This window comes from Nicotiana tabacum, chromosome 16, assembly GCF_000715075.1.
Source record: "Nicotiana tabacum cultivar K326 chromosome 16, ASM71507v2, whole genome shotgun sequence".
Lineage (NCBI taxonomy): Eukaryota > Viridiplantae > Streptophyta > Magnoliopsida > Solanales > Solanaceae > Nicotiana > Nicotiana tabacum.
The window spans coordinates 125,823,077-125,841,598 of record NC_134095.1 but is presented as its reverse complement, the minus strand read 5'-3'; the positions used below and the strand labels follow the sequence as shown (position 1 = coordinate 125,841,598).

The 18,522-nt window shown below is 36.4% G+C and overlaps 1 protein-coding gene across 2 annotated transcripts; it reads right to left on the bottom strand.

Moving 5' to 3' along the window:
* Positions 1-2,827: 2,827 nt before the first annotated feature.
* Positions 2,828-14,618, bottom strand: LOC107801784 (proline-rich receptor-like protein kinase PERK8). 2 transcript variants are annotated; one of them, XM_016625171.2, is made up of 8 exons: positions 12,612-14,618; positions 12,076-12,483; positions 11,906-11,992; positions 10,192-10,262; positions 10,034-10,110; positions 9,775-9,922; positions 3,481-3,642; positions 2,828-3,378 (listed from the first exon to the last, which is right to left on the bottom strand). In XM_016625171.2, the coding sequence occupies exons 1-8, from the start codon at positions 13,540-13,542 to the stop codon at positions 3,178-3,180; spliced, it is 2,085 nt and encodes a 694-aa protein (XP_016480657.2). In that variant the 5' UTR covers positions 13,543-14,618; the 3' UTR covers positions 2,828-3,177. The 2 variants fall into 2 exon arrangements, with proteins under 2 accessions (XP_016480657.2, XP_016480658.2); XM_016625172.2 differs by lacking the exons at positions 2,828-3,378; positions 3,481-3,642 and adding an exon at positions 8,614-9,108.
* Between the last annotated feature and the right edge of the window lie 3,904 nt (positions 14,619-18,522).

Genomic DNA, 18,522 nt, shown 5'->3' with positions numbered 1-18,522 from the left:
GAAAATGAATATGAGAATCAGCAGCAGCAGTAAAATCAGTACAATACAGCAACAATAGCCCAGCAACAGTAACAACCCAGTAACAGACCGGTGGAGTAGTAATCCCAAAAAAAACAAAAGCTTCCAGCTTTAATGAAACAACAATTAATTCTAATTTCAAACAACAAAAGAAAGCAGAATGTTTTTTCTTAGGTTTTTTTTTATTTGAAAGCTTAAATATTTTTCGGAATTTTCTATCTCTTAAATGTTCAGCCCTTTTCTCTCTCTTATTTTCAGATTTGTTTCTCTCTCTCGTATCTGTGTATTTTTCTCTATCTCTCTCTATTTTTTCTCTCTGTATTGTCCTTTGTCTTGTGTTCAAGACTTCTTCTTATAACTCATCCCATAAACCTTTCAATTAATTAAAATCAATACTTTTTCTCTACCCAACCCATTATCTTCCCACTCATCCCCATTACATTAAATAAACATATCACACCACCCCATTTCATTTTGTCCCCCATGCCTAACATAAAATAATGCAAGATTCCCCCTTTAAATTAAATCTTGTCCCCCCTTTATATTAAATAACCATATCACAACCCACCCCATTTTCATTTTGTCCCCCATGCTTCAAATAAACAATTTCAAAATGTACAATTCCTAAACTACCCCTTCCGACCTTACTGAAATTACCAAACTACCCCTGAACGTACTACAAATTTACCAAACTACCCATCAGCTATAACACATCAATTAATCAAACTTAACCAAAATATAGACAATATGATCAATTTCTAACAATGTTCAAACAACAATATGAACACGGATGAACATCATAACAACAATATCACATGAACACGATTTTAACAACATTTCAACAACAAATCACATGAACACAAATTGAACAACAAAGAACAACTAAAATTTGATTGAACAATATTTTAGCAACAAACAATCCTATTTTCGGATTCAACAACTACAACAAACAAGTATATTTAGATTTCTAACTTCAATCATATTGAACTTAAAATCAATTCTAACAACATTACAACCAACAATTCCTATATTAAACCTTATGAGACAATTTCAAGAAATAATCACAAATGGTAAACAAGAAATCAAGCTATACAAATTTCGGATTTAAGAACAATCAAACAAAGTATGAACATGAATTAAACCTATTTTAAACAACAAACATGATGGATTTAAACGATTAAACCAACATATTTCTCTGACACAACTAAATTCTTTAAACAAATAACAAGATCGACGAAGAAACAATTATGAACTTAAACTTGAACTTAATAATATTAACAATTTCTAACAATACATAAACACATGAAACAAATTGAAGAAATAGTTAATTAAACTTCAATTTGTATCTAACAAACATTAAACTAACAAATATTCACTTAAACAACAATACAAACATGAAATGAATATGAAAACAACTAATTAAACTTCTATTTTGAAATCTGAAAATTAATTTAACAAACAACATGAACATGAACAAAACCAAAAATCAAATATCTAACCATAGACATGAATAAAACAAACATTCGCCGATTTTAGATTCGAAAAATATCAAAACAAAATACGGACAAAATAAAATTCAAAAACTACTAACCGGATTGAAACGACGAATGACTAACCAACGACGAACGACATCGACCAAAACTCATCCGTTTATGCGAGGCCGAAGTGAAGAGGACGAAGGTGAGGCGGCAGCGTCGGGGGCAGCTGAAGCCACTGCCGCGACAAAGCAGCAGCAGCGACTACCCAGCAGCGGCGACGAACTAGCAGCGGCGTCCAAGCAGTGATAGCAGCATCAACGACAACCATGGAAGCAACAGTCCATCGAGGAGGACGACGGGAAGCAATAGCAGCTGCTTAGCAGCAGTAGCAGATGCGTGAGCGGACAGCCATGGCATCTTGGTTCGTTTTGTGTTGTTCCGGCGTGGCTGGGGTCGTTCGGAGGTGGTGTTTGGACGGAAAAGATCTAAGAAACCACAGCAGCAGCTCGACGTGCTCGGAAGGAGGAAAAGAAGAAGCATGGTCAGCCATGGACGTCGAGCTCAAGCTTGAGCTCGACGAGCCTCGTCAATGGCGGATAGGGCTAGGGAATTCGGACGAAGAAGAAGGAGATGAAGACGATGTAGTCATGGGTGGTCGGAGAGCAGCTTCGTTGCTGCGTCAACTGTTGGACGAAGGGTGGTCGACGGGCGGACATGGGAGGGCAACTTGGAACTTGAGGAAGAAGAAGAAGATAGGAGGGTGGCGGATGATTTTGCAATTTTTAGGGTTTTCTTCATTTTGTTTTGTTTTGTTTTTTTTGTAAAATGTAAGACAAAATGGGTTTGGGTCTTTTGAGTTATGGACTGGGTCGACCCAGTTCGAAATGGACTGGGTCGTAGGGAAGATTGGGCCATTTTTTGGGCCTGTGGCTTGAAATCGAAGAAGAGGCCCAATTCCGACTTTCTTTATATTTTCGCTCTCTTTTCTTCTTTTATTTCTTCTAAAACTAATTTATAAAAATACTTAAACTATTATTAAGAATTAAATTAAGTTATAAAAGCGCAAATTAACTCCCAATAACAATTAACGCACAATTAAGTAATAATTAAGCATAAAATTGTATATTTGGACATTAAATGCTAAAAATGCAAACGATGCCTATTTTTGTAATTTTTAATTTTTGTAAAACAAATTTAATTACTAACAATTGTAGAATTAAATCCTACATGCAAAATGCGACATATTTTTGTATTTTTTTTATTAATTTAGCAAATAAACATGCACAAGCAAATACAAATAATTATTAAAAATATCACAAAATATCACAAAATTGCACACCAAAGAAAAATCATTTTATTTTTGGATTTTTTGGGAGTAATTCTCATATTGGGAAAAAATCACGTGCTTACAGCTGCCCCTCTTTGCCCGAAGACACGAAGGGTTTTACTTTCTCCAAGATATTAGTTCTAAGCTTCTGCGAGTGACTTTTTTGTCTTACAACACGACATTGTAACTGATCTAAAGCTTATGCCATAGACCTCGACATTAGGCAGCGTTTTGTCTGCATTTTCATTGTATCTACTTACAGAAGAAAACATTAACTGCTAAGCTAAGGTACCTCTGATGTATCAGCAGATGCAAACGCGGCTTCCAAATAAGACCTTTTATTGTATAGATCCTCTAACTATGTTCACCCGACTCTCTACTATTTTGATTACTTTGACTGAAAAAATTTGTACTAAAATCTTGATTACCAAATGCCACCTTCCTAAACCAACTTATTTCTGCAGATTGTAGTGCAGAGCCATGTATTGCACTTTCACCAACTTTCATCCCGTTTGACAGATCATGCATAGCCATACCATCAAAAGCTCTCATGATCTGCGAAGCATAAGTATGATCGGAATATAAATGCCAATCACGAGATGTCTTAAGGGCGTTTCTGGCATATGTTTTCATTCAATAAAATAGAACAAAACTTACCTGTCCCATTGCTGGTCTCTTTGAAGCTGAGTGGCGCACACAAGATGCAGCAGCCTCAATCATTCGAAAAATCTCACTGCCAACGTAGTTCTTCTCAAGACGCGGATCTGCCAACTGATCAAATTCCTCTTTTTCAAGTGCCTGACTAAGCAAAGGTCGAGCCTGGAAGAGAAGAAGATCAAGTCACCGTATTATATGACTTTTTTGCGAGTGATACAATTACAAAATCATTTTATGCCAAATTCAAGTTTAGCAAAGGTAATTAGTACCGGTTTTCAGTTCTAATCAAAAGAATGAAAATCTTCTCAGACACATCATAAGAATATTGCCATACCTCCTAAGCAAAGATAAATATATTTGTTATGGCACTAAAAGCTTTTTTAATTGGCTATTGGCAGAGACTGATGAGAAAAGAAACTAAAGATATAAAGAAAAAAAAGCATAGTAAATGGAAGTCACACGCTCAGCATTATCGTAAAAGATACTAGTTTCCCTTTGCTATTGTTATTGGTTTTTCAGTTTTCTAACATTAGAGGATCAATGAAATCAAAGCAGATTACTTGACGAGCTGTTTTATTGTTGCAAAACAACAAAAGCAACTATAGACTAAATGTTTTGGGTGCAGAAAAAGATTGATACATGTGATGACCCAAAAGGTTATCTTATGATTAAAAACTAAATTCTGTGTTCCAAGACCTTCAAAACCTCATTTTATCCCTCCTCGATTTGTGTGCGCAGTCCAGGCGTGTTTCCAGAAAGCTTTTATGTTGAAAGTTGATGAAAATAATATTTTTTGCTAAAAAGTTAATTTTAGTTGACTTCGGTTAACATTTTTGGTAAACGGACCCGGACTTGTGTTTTGACAGTCCCGGTGGGTCCGTATCGAAATATGGGACCTGGGTGTATGCCCGGAATCGAATTCCGAGGTCCCTAACTCGACAAATGCATTTTTGATCAAAATTGAAACACTTGAAAATCTAATGGTTTTAAGAATTGGGTTAATGTTTGATCTTTTTGGTACCGGGTTCGTATTTTGGTTCCGGAGCCCAGTACAGGTTCATTATGATTTTTAAGACTTGTCTGTGAAATTTGGTAAGAAACGGAGTTGGTTTGACGTGATTCGGACGTCCGGTTGTGAAAATAGAGATTTTAAAAATTTTCTTGAAAATTTCATTCAATTTGGTGCTAAATTCGTAGTTCTAGGTGTTATTTCGGCGATTTGATCGCACGAGCAAGTGTATGGTGTATTTAGACTTGTGTGCATGTTTGGTTTAGAGCCCCGAGGGCTAGGGTGAGTTTCGGATAGGCTACGGGATGTTTTGAACTTAGAAAAATCTGGTTTTTTTGGCTTCAGCTGTCATCTGGTGTTTTCTTCTTCGCGTTCGCGAAGGGACTCTCGCGAACGCGAAGAGCAAGCTTGTCTGAGGAAGATTTTCTTCTATGCGACCGCGGAGACCGGGTCGCGAACGCGGAGCATTGGGGGCATTACCCTTCACGAACGCGACTAGGCTCTCGCGAACGCGTAGCATAAGGGACCTGGGGAGGGGATAGTCGTTCTTCTACGCGAACGCGAGCACTAGCTCGCGAACGCGGAGGCCAGGGGGAGTTGCCTTCGCGAACGCGGAGGCCAGGGGGAGTTGCCTTCGCGAACGCGTAGTAGGACTCCCGAACGCGTAGGCCTTTGGCCGCTGCCTCCCACGATCGCGGCAAGCCCTTCGCGAACGCGAAGAAGGCCTGCCCAGTGATTTTAAAACAAACCTGAAACGAAAATTTCTTCAAAATTTCATATCTCTTTCATTAGAACTCGACATAGGGCGATTTTTGAATGGGGAATTCAACACGAAATCATAGGTTTGTACTCCTTAACTCATTTCCTTCAATTTCCATCATCACCCATTAGATTCCTAGTCCTAAATTCTTTCAGGGTAGAATTAGGGATTTTTGGAAGAATTGGGGTTTTTGCAAATTGGGGATTTAGACCTCGATTTGGGGTCGGATTACGGAACTAATTACATATTACGGCTCGGGGGTGAATGGGTGAACGAGTTTTGGTCCGAACCTCGAGTTTTGACCAAGCGGGCCCGGGGTCGATTTTTGACTTTTTAGGGGAAGTGTTGGGAAACCTAAATTCATATATTGAAATTGATTTCTTTAGCAATATTTGATGTTATTGAGTTAATTGTGGCTAGATACGAGTGATTCGGAGGTGGATACTAGAGGAAAAGCGGTAATTGAGCATTGAGTTACCCACAGAGCGAGGTAAGTGTTGTGTCTAAACTTGGCTTGAGGGATTAGGTATTGTTGCCTATTTGCTACGTGTTTGGTTGTTGAGTACAACGTATAGGTGATGTGACGAGTACCTATGCGTTGTTGTCGAGTCATAGCATGTGAGTGAGTCTTATTCTTGTAATCGTTGTATTCTTTATTCATATTGTTCATGCTTAGACTAGTTATTCTTTATGTTGAGCAATTCTTATCATGTTTTATGGAATTTGATATTGATTGAGTATTGACTCAAAGTTGAGGTTGACATTGTGGAACAAAATGTTGAAGTGAGACTTGTATTTGATAATCCTATCTCCCCGTTGTTATTCTTCTTGTTTTGGTGAGGCAGAGGGTAAAGCACGAAGGGTGATGCCGTGCCATTTTATATTCATTATCATGTGAGGAAGAGTGTAAAGCACGAAGGATGATACCGTGCCATTTCATATTCATTATCATGTGAGGAAGAGTGTAAAGCACGAAGAGTGATGTCGTGCCATTCTATATTCATTATCATCGTTTCTTTCATTCATTGTGGTGAGAATGAGAGTAAAAGCATGAAGGGTGATGTCGTGCACTTGTTTTTGCTATGTTTAATATTTCCATTGGTGCAAAGCATGTTGTTTGCTATGTTTCTTTACTATTACCATTTTCATGGTCTTGTACTCCCCTCAGCATGTTTCCCCCTCCCGTTATTATCTGTTTAGCTTCTATTAGTTGTTATTGCTCGTATACTGTTTAACTGCACAGATTTATGGTGTTGTCTTGTCCTAGCCTCGTCACTACTTCGTCGAGGTTAGGCTCGACACTTACCAGTACATGGGATCGGTTGTATTGATACTGCACTCTGCACTTTCTGTGCAGATTTCGGTACCGGTCCGAGCTGATCCTGAGTCTAGCTGCTGGCTTCATCTAATCGGAGATCCAAGGTAGGCCTGTTAGCGTCCGCAGGCCCTAGCGCCCCCTTCCATACATTCACTTTACTGTTTCTTTTGTATCGCAAACAGTTGTATTTCCTTCCGACATTTGTTGTAGTAAAATCTTAGAAGTTCGTGGATTGTGACTCCAGCTTTACATATTAAGACTCTTATGGATTTCCGCACTCTTTTCAACTTGTTATGGTTTAATTATTGTTAATCACTGAAAGGTTTAAGAATTGGTTTAATGATCTCTAACGTTGGCTTGCCTAGCAAGTGAAATGTTAGGCGCCATCACGGTCCCGACGGTAGAAATTCCGGGTCGTGACAATACACCCTCCATCTCAATTATATGAGATACACCCTCCATCTCAGTTTATACGAGTCTCTCTTCATTTTGGGTTTCTTTAGTTTGGGGCATTCAAAAATGTTTGACATTATTTTATTAATACGTATATTCTATACTCCCTCCATCCCGTTTTATGTGACGGTGTTTGACCGGGCGTGGAGTTTAACACAAAAAGACTTTTGAAACTTATAGTCTAAAATAAGTCATAGACATTTGTATTGACTATAAATCTGCTCGTTAATGATAAAGTGAGAAGTTTAAAGTTAAATTTTTTCTGAACATGGAAATATGTCATTCTGTTTAGGACAGACTAAAAAAAAAAGTTGCCACATAAAATAAGGTAGAGAGAGTACTGCTTCTACAACTCTCGAGAATTCAAATTAACTCAACTATTAAAATTTGAAACTTAATTTGATGAGATGTTCTATATCAAATTAACTTTTCACTTGTTACTTCAATATATTCTTCCACTACCACCAATATAATATACAAGTTAAATGAACAATTTAAACTCTATGTCTAGTCAAATATTGTCATATAAGAATGACAGTATTAGTGAACTGAGTCACATAAAATGACAGTATTGGAGAAAAGTAGTATTAGTGAACTGAGTCATGGCAAACTGAAATTAAATGCATCACAAACCATAAGAATGAAAACCATACCCTCTATGAGACACATAACAGAAGAAAATCTGCCTTTTCAGATATCAGTGCCGACAGCCCTCATTGTGGACGAAATACTTGACAACAAAATGACCTAACTAACAAAGAGAATCATGTGGGTTTAGATACCGTATTTTGGTTAGATTCAAGCTCGCTGCTAAATTGCTCCAAGATAATTAATCTTGGCACAAGAGACTTCTCCTTCAAAATATATGATTGCCAAATCTTAACGAAACAAAAAGGAAAATGAAAAAGAAAGTAGCAGTGAAATTCCTTTTGAGGAGAAGTTAACTTTCTGGGACTGTTCACATTAAAGCTCGAGGTTTTATTCTTTCCAGAAGTCCATGACATGAGACATAAATGATCGTTTAAGCTGGTTTAACATTTGGCGAAAGTTTGGGTGAACCTCACCAAGAACAGCTCTCAACTCTTGAATTTAATTTTCTAATGAATTACGTTGAGGGCTACTATATAGTTGCTTCAGCAAATGAAATGTAATCATTTGGAAATTTTCTATTATCAAGACGGTAAATGCGCTTTTGGTGCCCCATATCATATTATTTTTCAAGATGCTACTAAAAGACATGCTTTTTGATTAGTCATCATGCTTATCACAATAAAGCACGGCATATAATTGATTAGAACAATAGCTAATGGATGACTAAATAACAGTTTCCTAAAACCCACATCAAACTACGAAATAAATCTATAAAGTCAGATAAAACTATAGATGACATCCATTAATGTGGATTCTGAATTCTTTTCAACTAAGATGTATAAAACTTGAACTCTTATGCTTGGGTAAAAGGCCTATCATACAAGACTCTGGAATGCATAAACTATTTGAAGGCTATACCTAATGAAATGGATAATCAATAGTGGATTTCAGTGTTCTAGCTTTTAGGTAACAAGCTTGATATGTGAGATAAACTTTGGTGTGCACAAGAATAATCATGCATTTAGATCCAAGGATACAAATGAATCCTTACAAAAACCATGCAAGCACCTAACATGTCTCAGTTAGCATCCAAACAAACTAAACATTGTGTATGTTCCACATAAGCTGGTACAAAGTTCCAGTGCCAATATCCTACACAACAGCCAATCTCTCACCTCTTTTGACTCTGGATACCAAAAGTCCCCTTGGTCTATTTTGACTCCATTATATCTCATTTTGCCCTTATCAATCACTTAACAAGTCGATTATATGAAATCCAAGTTCCCCTGGTAGCCCCAATACTGTCCTTCTCGGATAAGGGGAAGGGGATTGAGGTAATCTAAACAGGTGTTCCAGGTCCAAGAGAAATATGGTAAACACTAGGAAGCCAACTATTGCACAAGATTATTCTCCTCAAAAAACACAGTTCACAGTGGAGTCATTATGTTTAAACTCTAAGGTGTGTCTGCTTCCAAATTGCCATATGAGCTTTCTATCCTATAAACATCAAGAAAGACAAGGTCACTATCTGTCATGAAAATACAGAGCTCTTACAACAAAATAGCAGCCATAATTCAGAATCCATCCAAAGATGAAAAGCTTTTGACTCCACAAAAAAAGCTCAAGGATACTTTAGTATCAAAATTAAGAAGTCATTCGGGTAGTTCGAATGATCAACTAATAGGGCATTACAGGAATACTCTTTTCATGACAAATAAAAGGATTCTGTGCTCTCTAGTGGCTAATATTTCCATGTTTCTCATCAATTGATAATCTTTATCTAGGCTTACAGCATCACAATCTCATTCTTCTCAGCAAGGCCTCGCTGTGTGGTAGAAAAGGGTAACATAAAGAAAAGGAGCTTCACTAGAAGACCTACAAGAGGCCCACTGTACAGTAGCAAATGGTGGTTTCTTCAAACATCAGCTACCAAGTTCTTGTGCAGTGTGGGGAAATGACAATGAGGAACAACCAAATCCTGACTCAAATGAAATGTAGAGGTTATCCGAGCTAAATGGGACTAAAATAGTACGACATACTGTCTGCATGCAGATATGCAAGTTTCTAGCCTTAAGGTTGGATAAATGACCAGTGTAATTATTTCTAACAAATGGTAATAAAAGAGGCCTCATGGAAGTAAGGACAGGTTGGCTAGAAACATACCCACTCAACTAGATTCTCCTGCCCTGAAGGCTGAGATGTATCCACTGGCTTCCTTCCAGTAATCAGCTCCAGAAGCACAACCCCAAAGGAATATACATCAGATTTTTCAGTCAGCTTGCCAGTCGATGCATATTCAGGAGCCATGTATCTGAGTTCAATCTAAGGAATTAGAATAAATATGGGCAATTGAAAAAGATGGAGTTTAATATAGTAATTCCTATGCTTCCAACTTAATGCAAATGTTGGCACTGAAACATACCCAAATGTTCCAACGACACGTGTTGTGATATGACTTTCTGCATCCTGAGCTAATTTAGCCAGTCCAAAATCAGAAACCTAGAGAAAATAAATTAGTTGTAAAGGGTCAGCTCGCAAGACAAAGAATGTAAATATAGGATTTTGAGGACTTGGACATACCCGTGCCTCAAAGTTATTATCCAAAAGAATGTTCGATGACTTAATGTCTCTGTGAATAATACGAGGACAGCCTGTCACCCACACCAAAGAATGAGTTAAAAACCAAAAAACAGAGTATCATACTTGAACTATAATTAAAGACGAATTAGAGCACCGCACTTGCATTATGACTTCGTTAAAGTTTCATGGCCTGCAGTGGCTCAAGTAACTAGAATGAAGGAAATGAGCATTCATGATCACAAAAATAAAGTAACTTCATCCAATCTAGTTTCTTCAACTCTTCAATTTAACAGTATAACATAAGAACTCGACCAGTGAAGTTTTACTCAGATGCTTGTCATGGGACTATTGGCAAATCCAGAAGCATATTACGCATTACTACCGCAAAGCCTGATGAGGTCACTTTAGCGTGAAAGATATACTCAGCATTTCAAGGAGACTATGTGTGCTCGTGGATTAAAATATTCCTACAAAGGAATGTTATTTCATGGTGCAAAATGTTTATATAATCGAGATAATATACGAGATGAATAAAACCTTGAGGACACAATTGCAAATTGCATAAGTTATAGCATTACATTACAATAAGGAAAATTCCAACAAAAAGATCTTGCTACTTCCATTGAGCTTAAACTATTTATTTGTTCCGTTTTCTCTTTTTACTTCAAGTCCTCTTATAGGGATAATAGGAGAATATTGGCTTTGGAGTAGCTTAGGTTGCTTCCATTAACCTATCACAGTTGTTCAACTAGTGGAGTAGGGATCAATAAAATGAACCGTAAGTGATGATGAATAGGAACACACAATCTCATATTGCAATCAGATTCCCCCATATGGTAATGTTTTCAACCTTTGCCTTTCTCTCTTTAACTTTCGGGGGAAGGAAACATGAGACATATTTTGTTCAACCAAAAACGACATGAAGTTAAGATAAACACGGATAACTCAAAAGGATTAAGGAGCAGATCACTAATTATAATCTTCGTGCAGATATGCTATTCCAAAATCATGCCAAACATTTACATAATGACCTCAGAACCAAATTTTAAACTGCATTAGCAATATCATTACTGTGTGTAACCGTCTCATCTAAAAGCTTAAGCTGTTAGAGAGAGCACACTTTTAGTTACTTAATTATGTCTTCAACATGCCCCTTCACGTGCGGGCTTGATTCTTTTATGATGAGCTAATCACGTGGAACTTTTTTGATAATTGGCGGTGAGACTCGAACCCAGGACCTATGTCTACTCTGATACCATGTTGAAGTGTGTGACCGTCTCATCTAAAAGTTTAAGCTGTTAGCGAGAGCACACTTTTAGTTACTTAATTATGTCTTCAACAATTACATCACAAAAAGGAAATGCTAACTGCAAGGCCTTCTACTTCTATTGAGCTGAAAATAACATTCTTCCTTTTCTCTCTCTTTCTATTTTCCTTTTACTAATGTCCGCTTTTAGGGAGAATAGGAGGAAGGTGATTGTGGAGATTAAATTTCTCTCCATGATCCTGCGACAGCTTTAGCGCTCATTAAAAAATAATAAGCATGACGAATAGGTGTAGAAAATATCAACTGCAATCAGCTTCCCTGTTGTGGTAAATTTTTTAACCTTACTTTTTATTTTTTTAATGTAGGGGGAGGTCTGCTCACAATGGAGAAATGAAGTGAATAAAACATGGATAACTCGTAAGGATTAAGGGAAGAGAACACTATTACAATCTTCATGCAGATAAGCTATTCCACGAGCTGCGCCAACAGCAATTTTAACACGTGTTGTCCAATTCATGACAGGCCTCCCTTGTGCTGTAAATTGCAAGTATCAACAGCTAGCTTTAGTGACCACACATAATAATTGAAATAATTAAATCTACAAATGTTAAGTTTACCATGAAGATGGAAGTAAAGGGTATTATTGGGAACATAGTCATAAACAAGGAGGCGATTCTTCTCTGAAATGCAATAACCTACAAGTGAAACCAAATGACGATGGTGTATCCGACTAATGATTTCAACTTCAGCTCTGAATTCTCGTTCCCCCTGGCTCCCACCAATATTTAGCTGCTTTACTGCTACATATCTTCCATCTGCTAGATATCCTTTGTATACAGAACCAAATCCACCCTTCCCTAATAGATTCTGTGCTGAAAAATCGTTCGTGGCCTCAACTAGTTCTTGATAAGTAAACCATGTCTTTGAACTGCTGAATCCACAAGGGTCCCCTGGAGAACCGAGGAAATTGGAGCCAGTTCCATTTATCTCAGGTGTTGATTCCTCGACCTTCAATAAAGCAGACTCTGTACACAACTTTCACATCTTCTAAGAATTCACTTGAAAGGTCTCAACTACCAATAGTACATTGATCTTTCTTGCAACACTGAATAACAAATTGAAAGGAATTATTTGATAGTTTCTGAAAATTTACCTGATTTTGGAGTGGAGCACACAGAGATTGTCTTGACATTACCAATATTATAGCCAGAATTCTTCTTTCGCTTCCGTATACACCATCCAGCTGCTGCGATAAGACCAACCAATAGAAGAACAAGTACGATGCCGATGGAAACTGTCCCTGCAGTACCATTGCCACTACCACCTGCAGACTTTGAGCTTTCTGCTGGATGGTTTCCAGAACTATGGTTACTAGCACCACCTGAAGGAACTGGTGATGAAGGAGGAGTAAGAGAAGGTTGTGAACCGTTAAAGGATGGAGGTGGTGATAGTAGTATCACAAATGTTGGCGGTGATGAGTCTGAAGGGGAATCAGAAGATGGTGAGGTACTGGGAGGTAATGTAGCTGGTGAAGGTGGTGAATCTTTAGGAGGGCCTGAGGCTGGGGAAGGAGGCGGATTTTCTGATGGCTTAGATGTTGGGGATGGAGGTGAATTTGAAGGTGAGTTGGATGAAGATGGTGAAGGCGGTGAAGGTGGTGAAGGTGACGAACCTTTTGGAGGTTCAGGAGATTGTGGTGGAGATGAATTTGAGGGTGATTTTGGAGCTGGAGGAGGTTCTGGATTCTGTACGGGTGGCGGAGGTGACAATGTAGGGGGAGGTGATGCCGGTGATGGAGGTGAACTTGCAGGAGGAGAAGGAGTTGGTACAGGTGGAGGTGAGACAGGTGGTGGATCAGGTTCTGGAGGTGGTGGTGAACTAGGTGGTGGACTAGACGGTGGAGGTGGTGGCGAACTAGGAGGCGGACTAGAAGATGGAGGTGGCGGCGAACTAGCTGGCGGAGTAGAAGATGGGGGTGGTGATGACCTAGCCGGTGGGCCAGAAGGTGTAGGTGGAGGACTAAAGGTTGGAGGTGAGACATCGGTTGGAGGAGTAGATGCTTCAGGAGGTGGTGGAGAAGCCATTAGTGGTCAATGCTGGTGATAAGGCTAGAAGAGGCTATGTTACATTTGTTGGAGGACAGTGACTTCCGGCATGAAGATGTTGCATTTGTTGGAGGGGATTTTGCGGGTAAGGATGGAGGAGAGGTCACAAACAATGCAGTGAACTGAAGGCAGTTAGTGGAATTCCAAAATCTATAACTTGGAGGTGGAGAAATGGTTTAAACATCTCACCACCAACAAAGCGAGCTACATGTACTACAGTTCTTATACAATTTCAAAGTTTTCAAACATCAATGAAAGAACATCCATTCCACCGAGAATTCCAAGTAAAGTGCAGGCTTCCTGAACTTATTTCATAAAACTAAGATCCCTAATAAGCAATAAACTGCTTCCTCTTATTCCAAGATTTATCCACAACATCCAAATTCGTCAACCAATTCACTCATACCATACAGACAGCAATTTTACTCCAAACCCAAGTTAAACACCTAGGATTTCAACACAACAAAAGTTTTAAGCTTTCGCGTGAAATCAAATCTTGCCCACTACCCAGGATTCAGTTTCAGGTCTAAAGCAGAATCCAGCTGACAAATTTCTCCTTTAGCTAATTCACAAGAACAATCCCTCACACACTGCACAGACCCTTATATCAGAGTAAAAGATCAATCTTGTAAAGAAGGCAGTAAGCAAACAATATCCACAACCAGACACCCAAATCAAGAAAAGACGGAGAAAATCCAAGATTTTGTCCTTGCAATGTAGAATTTTACCCTTTTAAAGAAAGTAAAATGTAGAATAACCCTTTCTAAGGAAACCCCACTACAAAATAGGACCATATAAGTCAATCAATTGTGAGAATATCCACAAAGCATTACCTATTTATTTCCATGCAACAGGCATGATCAAAAGCTGGTGAATTGCAATTTTGCAGCTAATGCTCAACGTAATGAATCAAAAACGAGGCATCATTTTGTAAACCTGGGAAGCTCATATCAATGAACAAAGGAAAATTGGGTCCGATAAATCCAATATATAGGGCACAACAGTGAGAACGACCCCCTAATAAGAACATAAAACATTACAATTCAGTTATGTGCGTGTATTGTAAATGACGTACCTGAGGAATATTTGTTTTTTTTACAATAATAATGTTTTAGTCATATAATGATCACAGGTTTAATGAAGAGTGAATTAGGTGTTTCGTTACAACGTCACAATCAATGGATTGGGCGATGGTCGCGCAACGTTGCTGCGAATGCAAATAATCACAAGGCCCCATTTCTTCTATTCTTTTTTCCATCTCTTCCCCATTATTTTTTAAAATTTACCAGTTGAGTACGTTCTAATGTATAAGGAGTTTTTGATGGAAATAATATACTACAAATGTTTTACTTGAAAACTAACTTCATCCCTTTAATTTAAAATTTATAATTTTGATATAATACATAGATACCTTTTAATTTGTTCTGATTTTCGACTACACACTTAAACTGTGATTTGTGAAAATTAGATCATTCTAGATCTCACGTTACACTCCCAAAAGAATAAAAAATTACACTTCTAACAAATTATGTCCTTATAGTTTACATATTTTGTAGAAGGAAATGACTATCTCATATTTTAATTTTTGGTCTGTAATGACCTAGCCAGTCGTTTTGAGCATTTGTATTTCGTTCGGCTATTTGAAGTCTTGAGTAACTTCAGATGATGTATTATGACTTGTGAGAATCGTCGGTTTTGGTTTCAGGTTCCTCGGGATGGATTTGGAAGAATGAATCTCATGTTAGAAGCTTTAAGTTGGAAGAGTCGACTAAGTTTGACTTTCATGTATTTGATCTCGGATCAGAATTTTGATAGTTCCTTTAGGTCTGGATAGTGATTTTGGACTTGAGCGTCTGCCCGGATTTGCATTTGGATGTTTCTAGAAGGTTACAGCATAATTTGGCGAAAGTCAACAATTTGGAGTTTTGGAATATTCATAAGTTTGATCAGGAGTAGACTTTGATGATATTGGGTTCAGATTGTTGTTTCGAGGATTGGAATAGATTCGTTACATTGTTTGAAACTTGTACAAAATTTGAGGTCATTCCGAATTGATTTGATATGGTTCGGCACGAGTTTTAGAAGTTGAAAGATCATTAAGTTCGTTTTGAGGTGCAATTCGTGATTTTGATGTGGTTATGTGTGATTTGAGGCCTCAAGTAGGTTCGTGTCGTGTTTTGAGATTTGTTGGTATGTTCGAACAGGGTCCTGAGGGCTCGGGTGAGTTTCGAACGGGGTTCAGACCATTTTGGGCCATGTTAGTACTGCTGGTTTTTGCTGGTTCTGGTCTTCTTCGCGTTCGCAAAGATTGAGTCGCGATCGCATAGTGCAATGAGGGTTTGTTTGATGTTTGTCTTCGCCTTCGCGCTTCAGAGATTGCATTCGCACTGGTTGAGGTTTTAAGTCTTCGCATTCGCGACCATGACTATGCGTTCGTGTAGTATTGGGTGGAGCTGGTCAGTCTTGATGGGTTCTTCATCGCGTTCACAATTGTTTTCCTGCGATCGCGGAGATCTTGCAATGTGCTTTATCACGTTTGTGACGGTATTGCCGTGAACGCGTAGAGTAAAGTGTGGCAGTGTGAGTTTATGCTTTGTGAACGCGAGGCTTATTCCGCGTTTGCTAAGGGTGCCCTTGGGCGGTGTATATGAATACTCTATTTCGGACCCTTGAGTTATTTTATCACACTAGTCTTAGAGTACGCGCGATGCACGTGTACATGGTGTTGAATAAACACTTCTTAAAACGGACATAAATATTATTTAAAAAATATGTCTTGCGAGTAAGATATTAGGATTCACAATGTCAGTTTACATTTTTCATCGTCAGTATGTTTGTACTTTAACTAAATATTTTCAAAGGTTTAATTCTAGTCTTTTATTAATTGTAGGTATATATTAACTCATTAATAATATTCTACTTGATATTGTTGGAATTGAAAATATGAAGGGTGCGGCATCTTTATTAATGAAGGATTGGGGAGATTGGCAGAATAAACGTGGAAAAGATTTTGTGATTTAGTTGCTAATTTTGGGTCGTTGGTGATTTTTCGTTCTTTTTAATATATATATGGTAAAAGTTTATTTAATTTTAAAGTCCTAAATATTATAACTTCATACTTATTTCAAAAAAGGAATAATTTAATAAGAATGATTTTAGTTTTTTTCAAAGTCCTAAATATTAAGAAATAATTAAATGACTATTTTACCTAGTGTGAACTCTATTTTAAAAAAGTAAAAACACGAATGATATTTCGCTAAACATAGGGTGCCCACTTTGCATGTGTTCCCCTTGTCAATAAGTAAATAACTTCTTTAAAAATTACATAAATAATATTAAACAATGTTTTGATTTAAAATAAAAAATAAAATAAAATGTATAACTTTCTATATATATTGATCTTATATTCAACGCAATGAAAGTCCTTATAGTTTTATAAGAATATCTTACGATAATTATTGTTATTTTATGCATTGGTAATGATCAAATAATTAAAATTAATTATTTTTATCATGACGAGGTTGGCCTGAAAAAAATTGATATGTGAAAATAAAAATGTTAAAAATAATTTATATATATATATATATATATATATATATATATATATATATATATATATATATATATATATATATATATATATTAAGAAGCTTTCATTTATTAAAATATTTTCAAAAAGAAAAAAAAAATTGACGACAACTCATTTAGAATCAATTTTTCTTCTTTTATTTTATCATCATTGTTTTAAGTTTGCATACGTTAATAAAAAATAATAATTGATTGTATGTTGTTTTATAATTAGTGAATAGATTCTACACATTGAGAATAAATGATGTTTGGAAGTCGAAATAATTATTGAGTGTAGTTTCAACTATTATACAAAAGTTCAATAGATAAAATTTAGTTGATTTCAAAATTATAGATATTAAAAAATTAACATGAAAGATATTATAGATGTGTTACACACTTCAAATAAGTAAATAATTTATTTAATATTTAAAATATTAGAATTTTGTATATAGTTATAATAAAGAGTTGTTTAATAACTAAAATTTTAGTTGATTTAAAAGTTTTAAATATTAAATTATAACTTTATCCAGTGGCTAAGTTAAGAGTATTTTACTTTGTTTTTCAACTGCACTGAATTGTATACTATTTATTTTTCATTATTTTTTTGTATAGTTGTCGAGTATTATTTCAAAACTTCGATTTTAAGTTTTTCATAGTACTCATGATTTTTAGATGGTTAGAATGGGCTAAAGTTATAGATAGAAAAGAAAACTACAATTAATTACATAAGTATATTTTCAAGTAAATAATAATATAAATTGATGTATATAGAGTAGTTTAAATATTTTATTGGAAGAAAAGTGTACTACATTGAATGGAGCTCTGCACGTTCCTAAAATATTCTATGCACGTAAAACAAGAAGAAGAAAATTATAAACTAATTGTTTGATTTTTATACGGTAAACTTAATTGATTTTGATGTCCTAAATATTATGATTTTCTATGTAAGGAAAACTTTAATAAGTAAAGTTTTAATTGACTTTAAAATGGTAAATATTATGGGAATAATTAAATGACTAGTTTGTCTAGTGTGAACTTTATTTTAAAGGGGTAAAAAAGACGAACGACATTTCGCTAAGGGCCTTCGTGCTTTTAATATAGTATAGATTTTGAATTGAGGAGCTAGAATTTGAGCGATTTTCACCGCATAGATTGGGGTAAGTATTTTCTGTTAGCACCAAGGGTTTCACCTATTAATTTTGAAGATACCAAACTAACATAACTCTCAGTAAAAGAATATTTACTTGTGGTAAATTTATTTTCCTACAGAGTTGCTAAATGAAGAATGATCAAATACGATATATAGAAGATTTGCAGAAGAATGAAGGAGATATGGATGATTTTATAAAGAAAGAAAGTCCATAGCTAATGTAAATATTATAGAAGCAT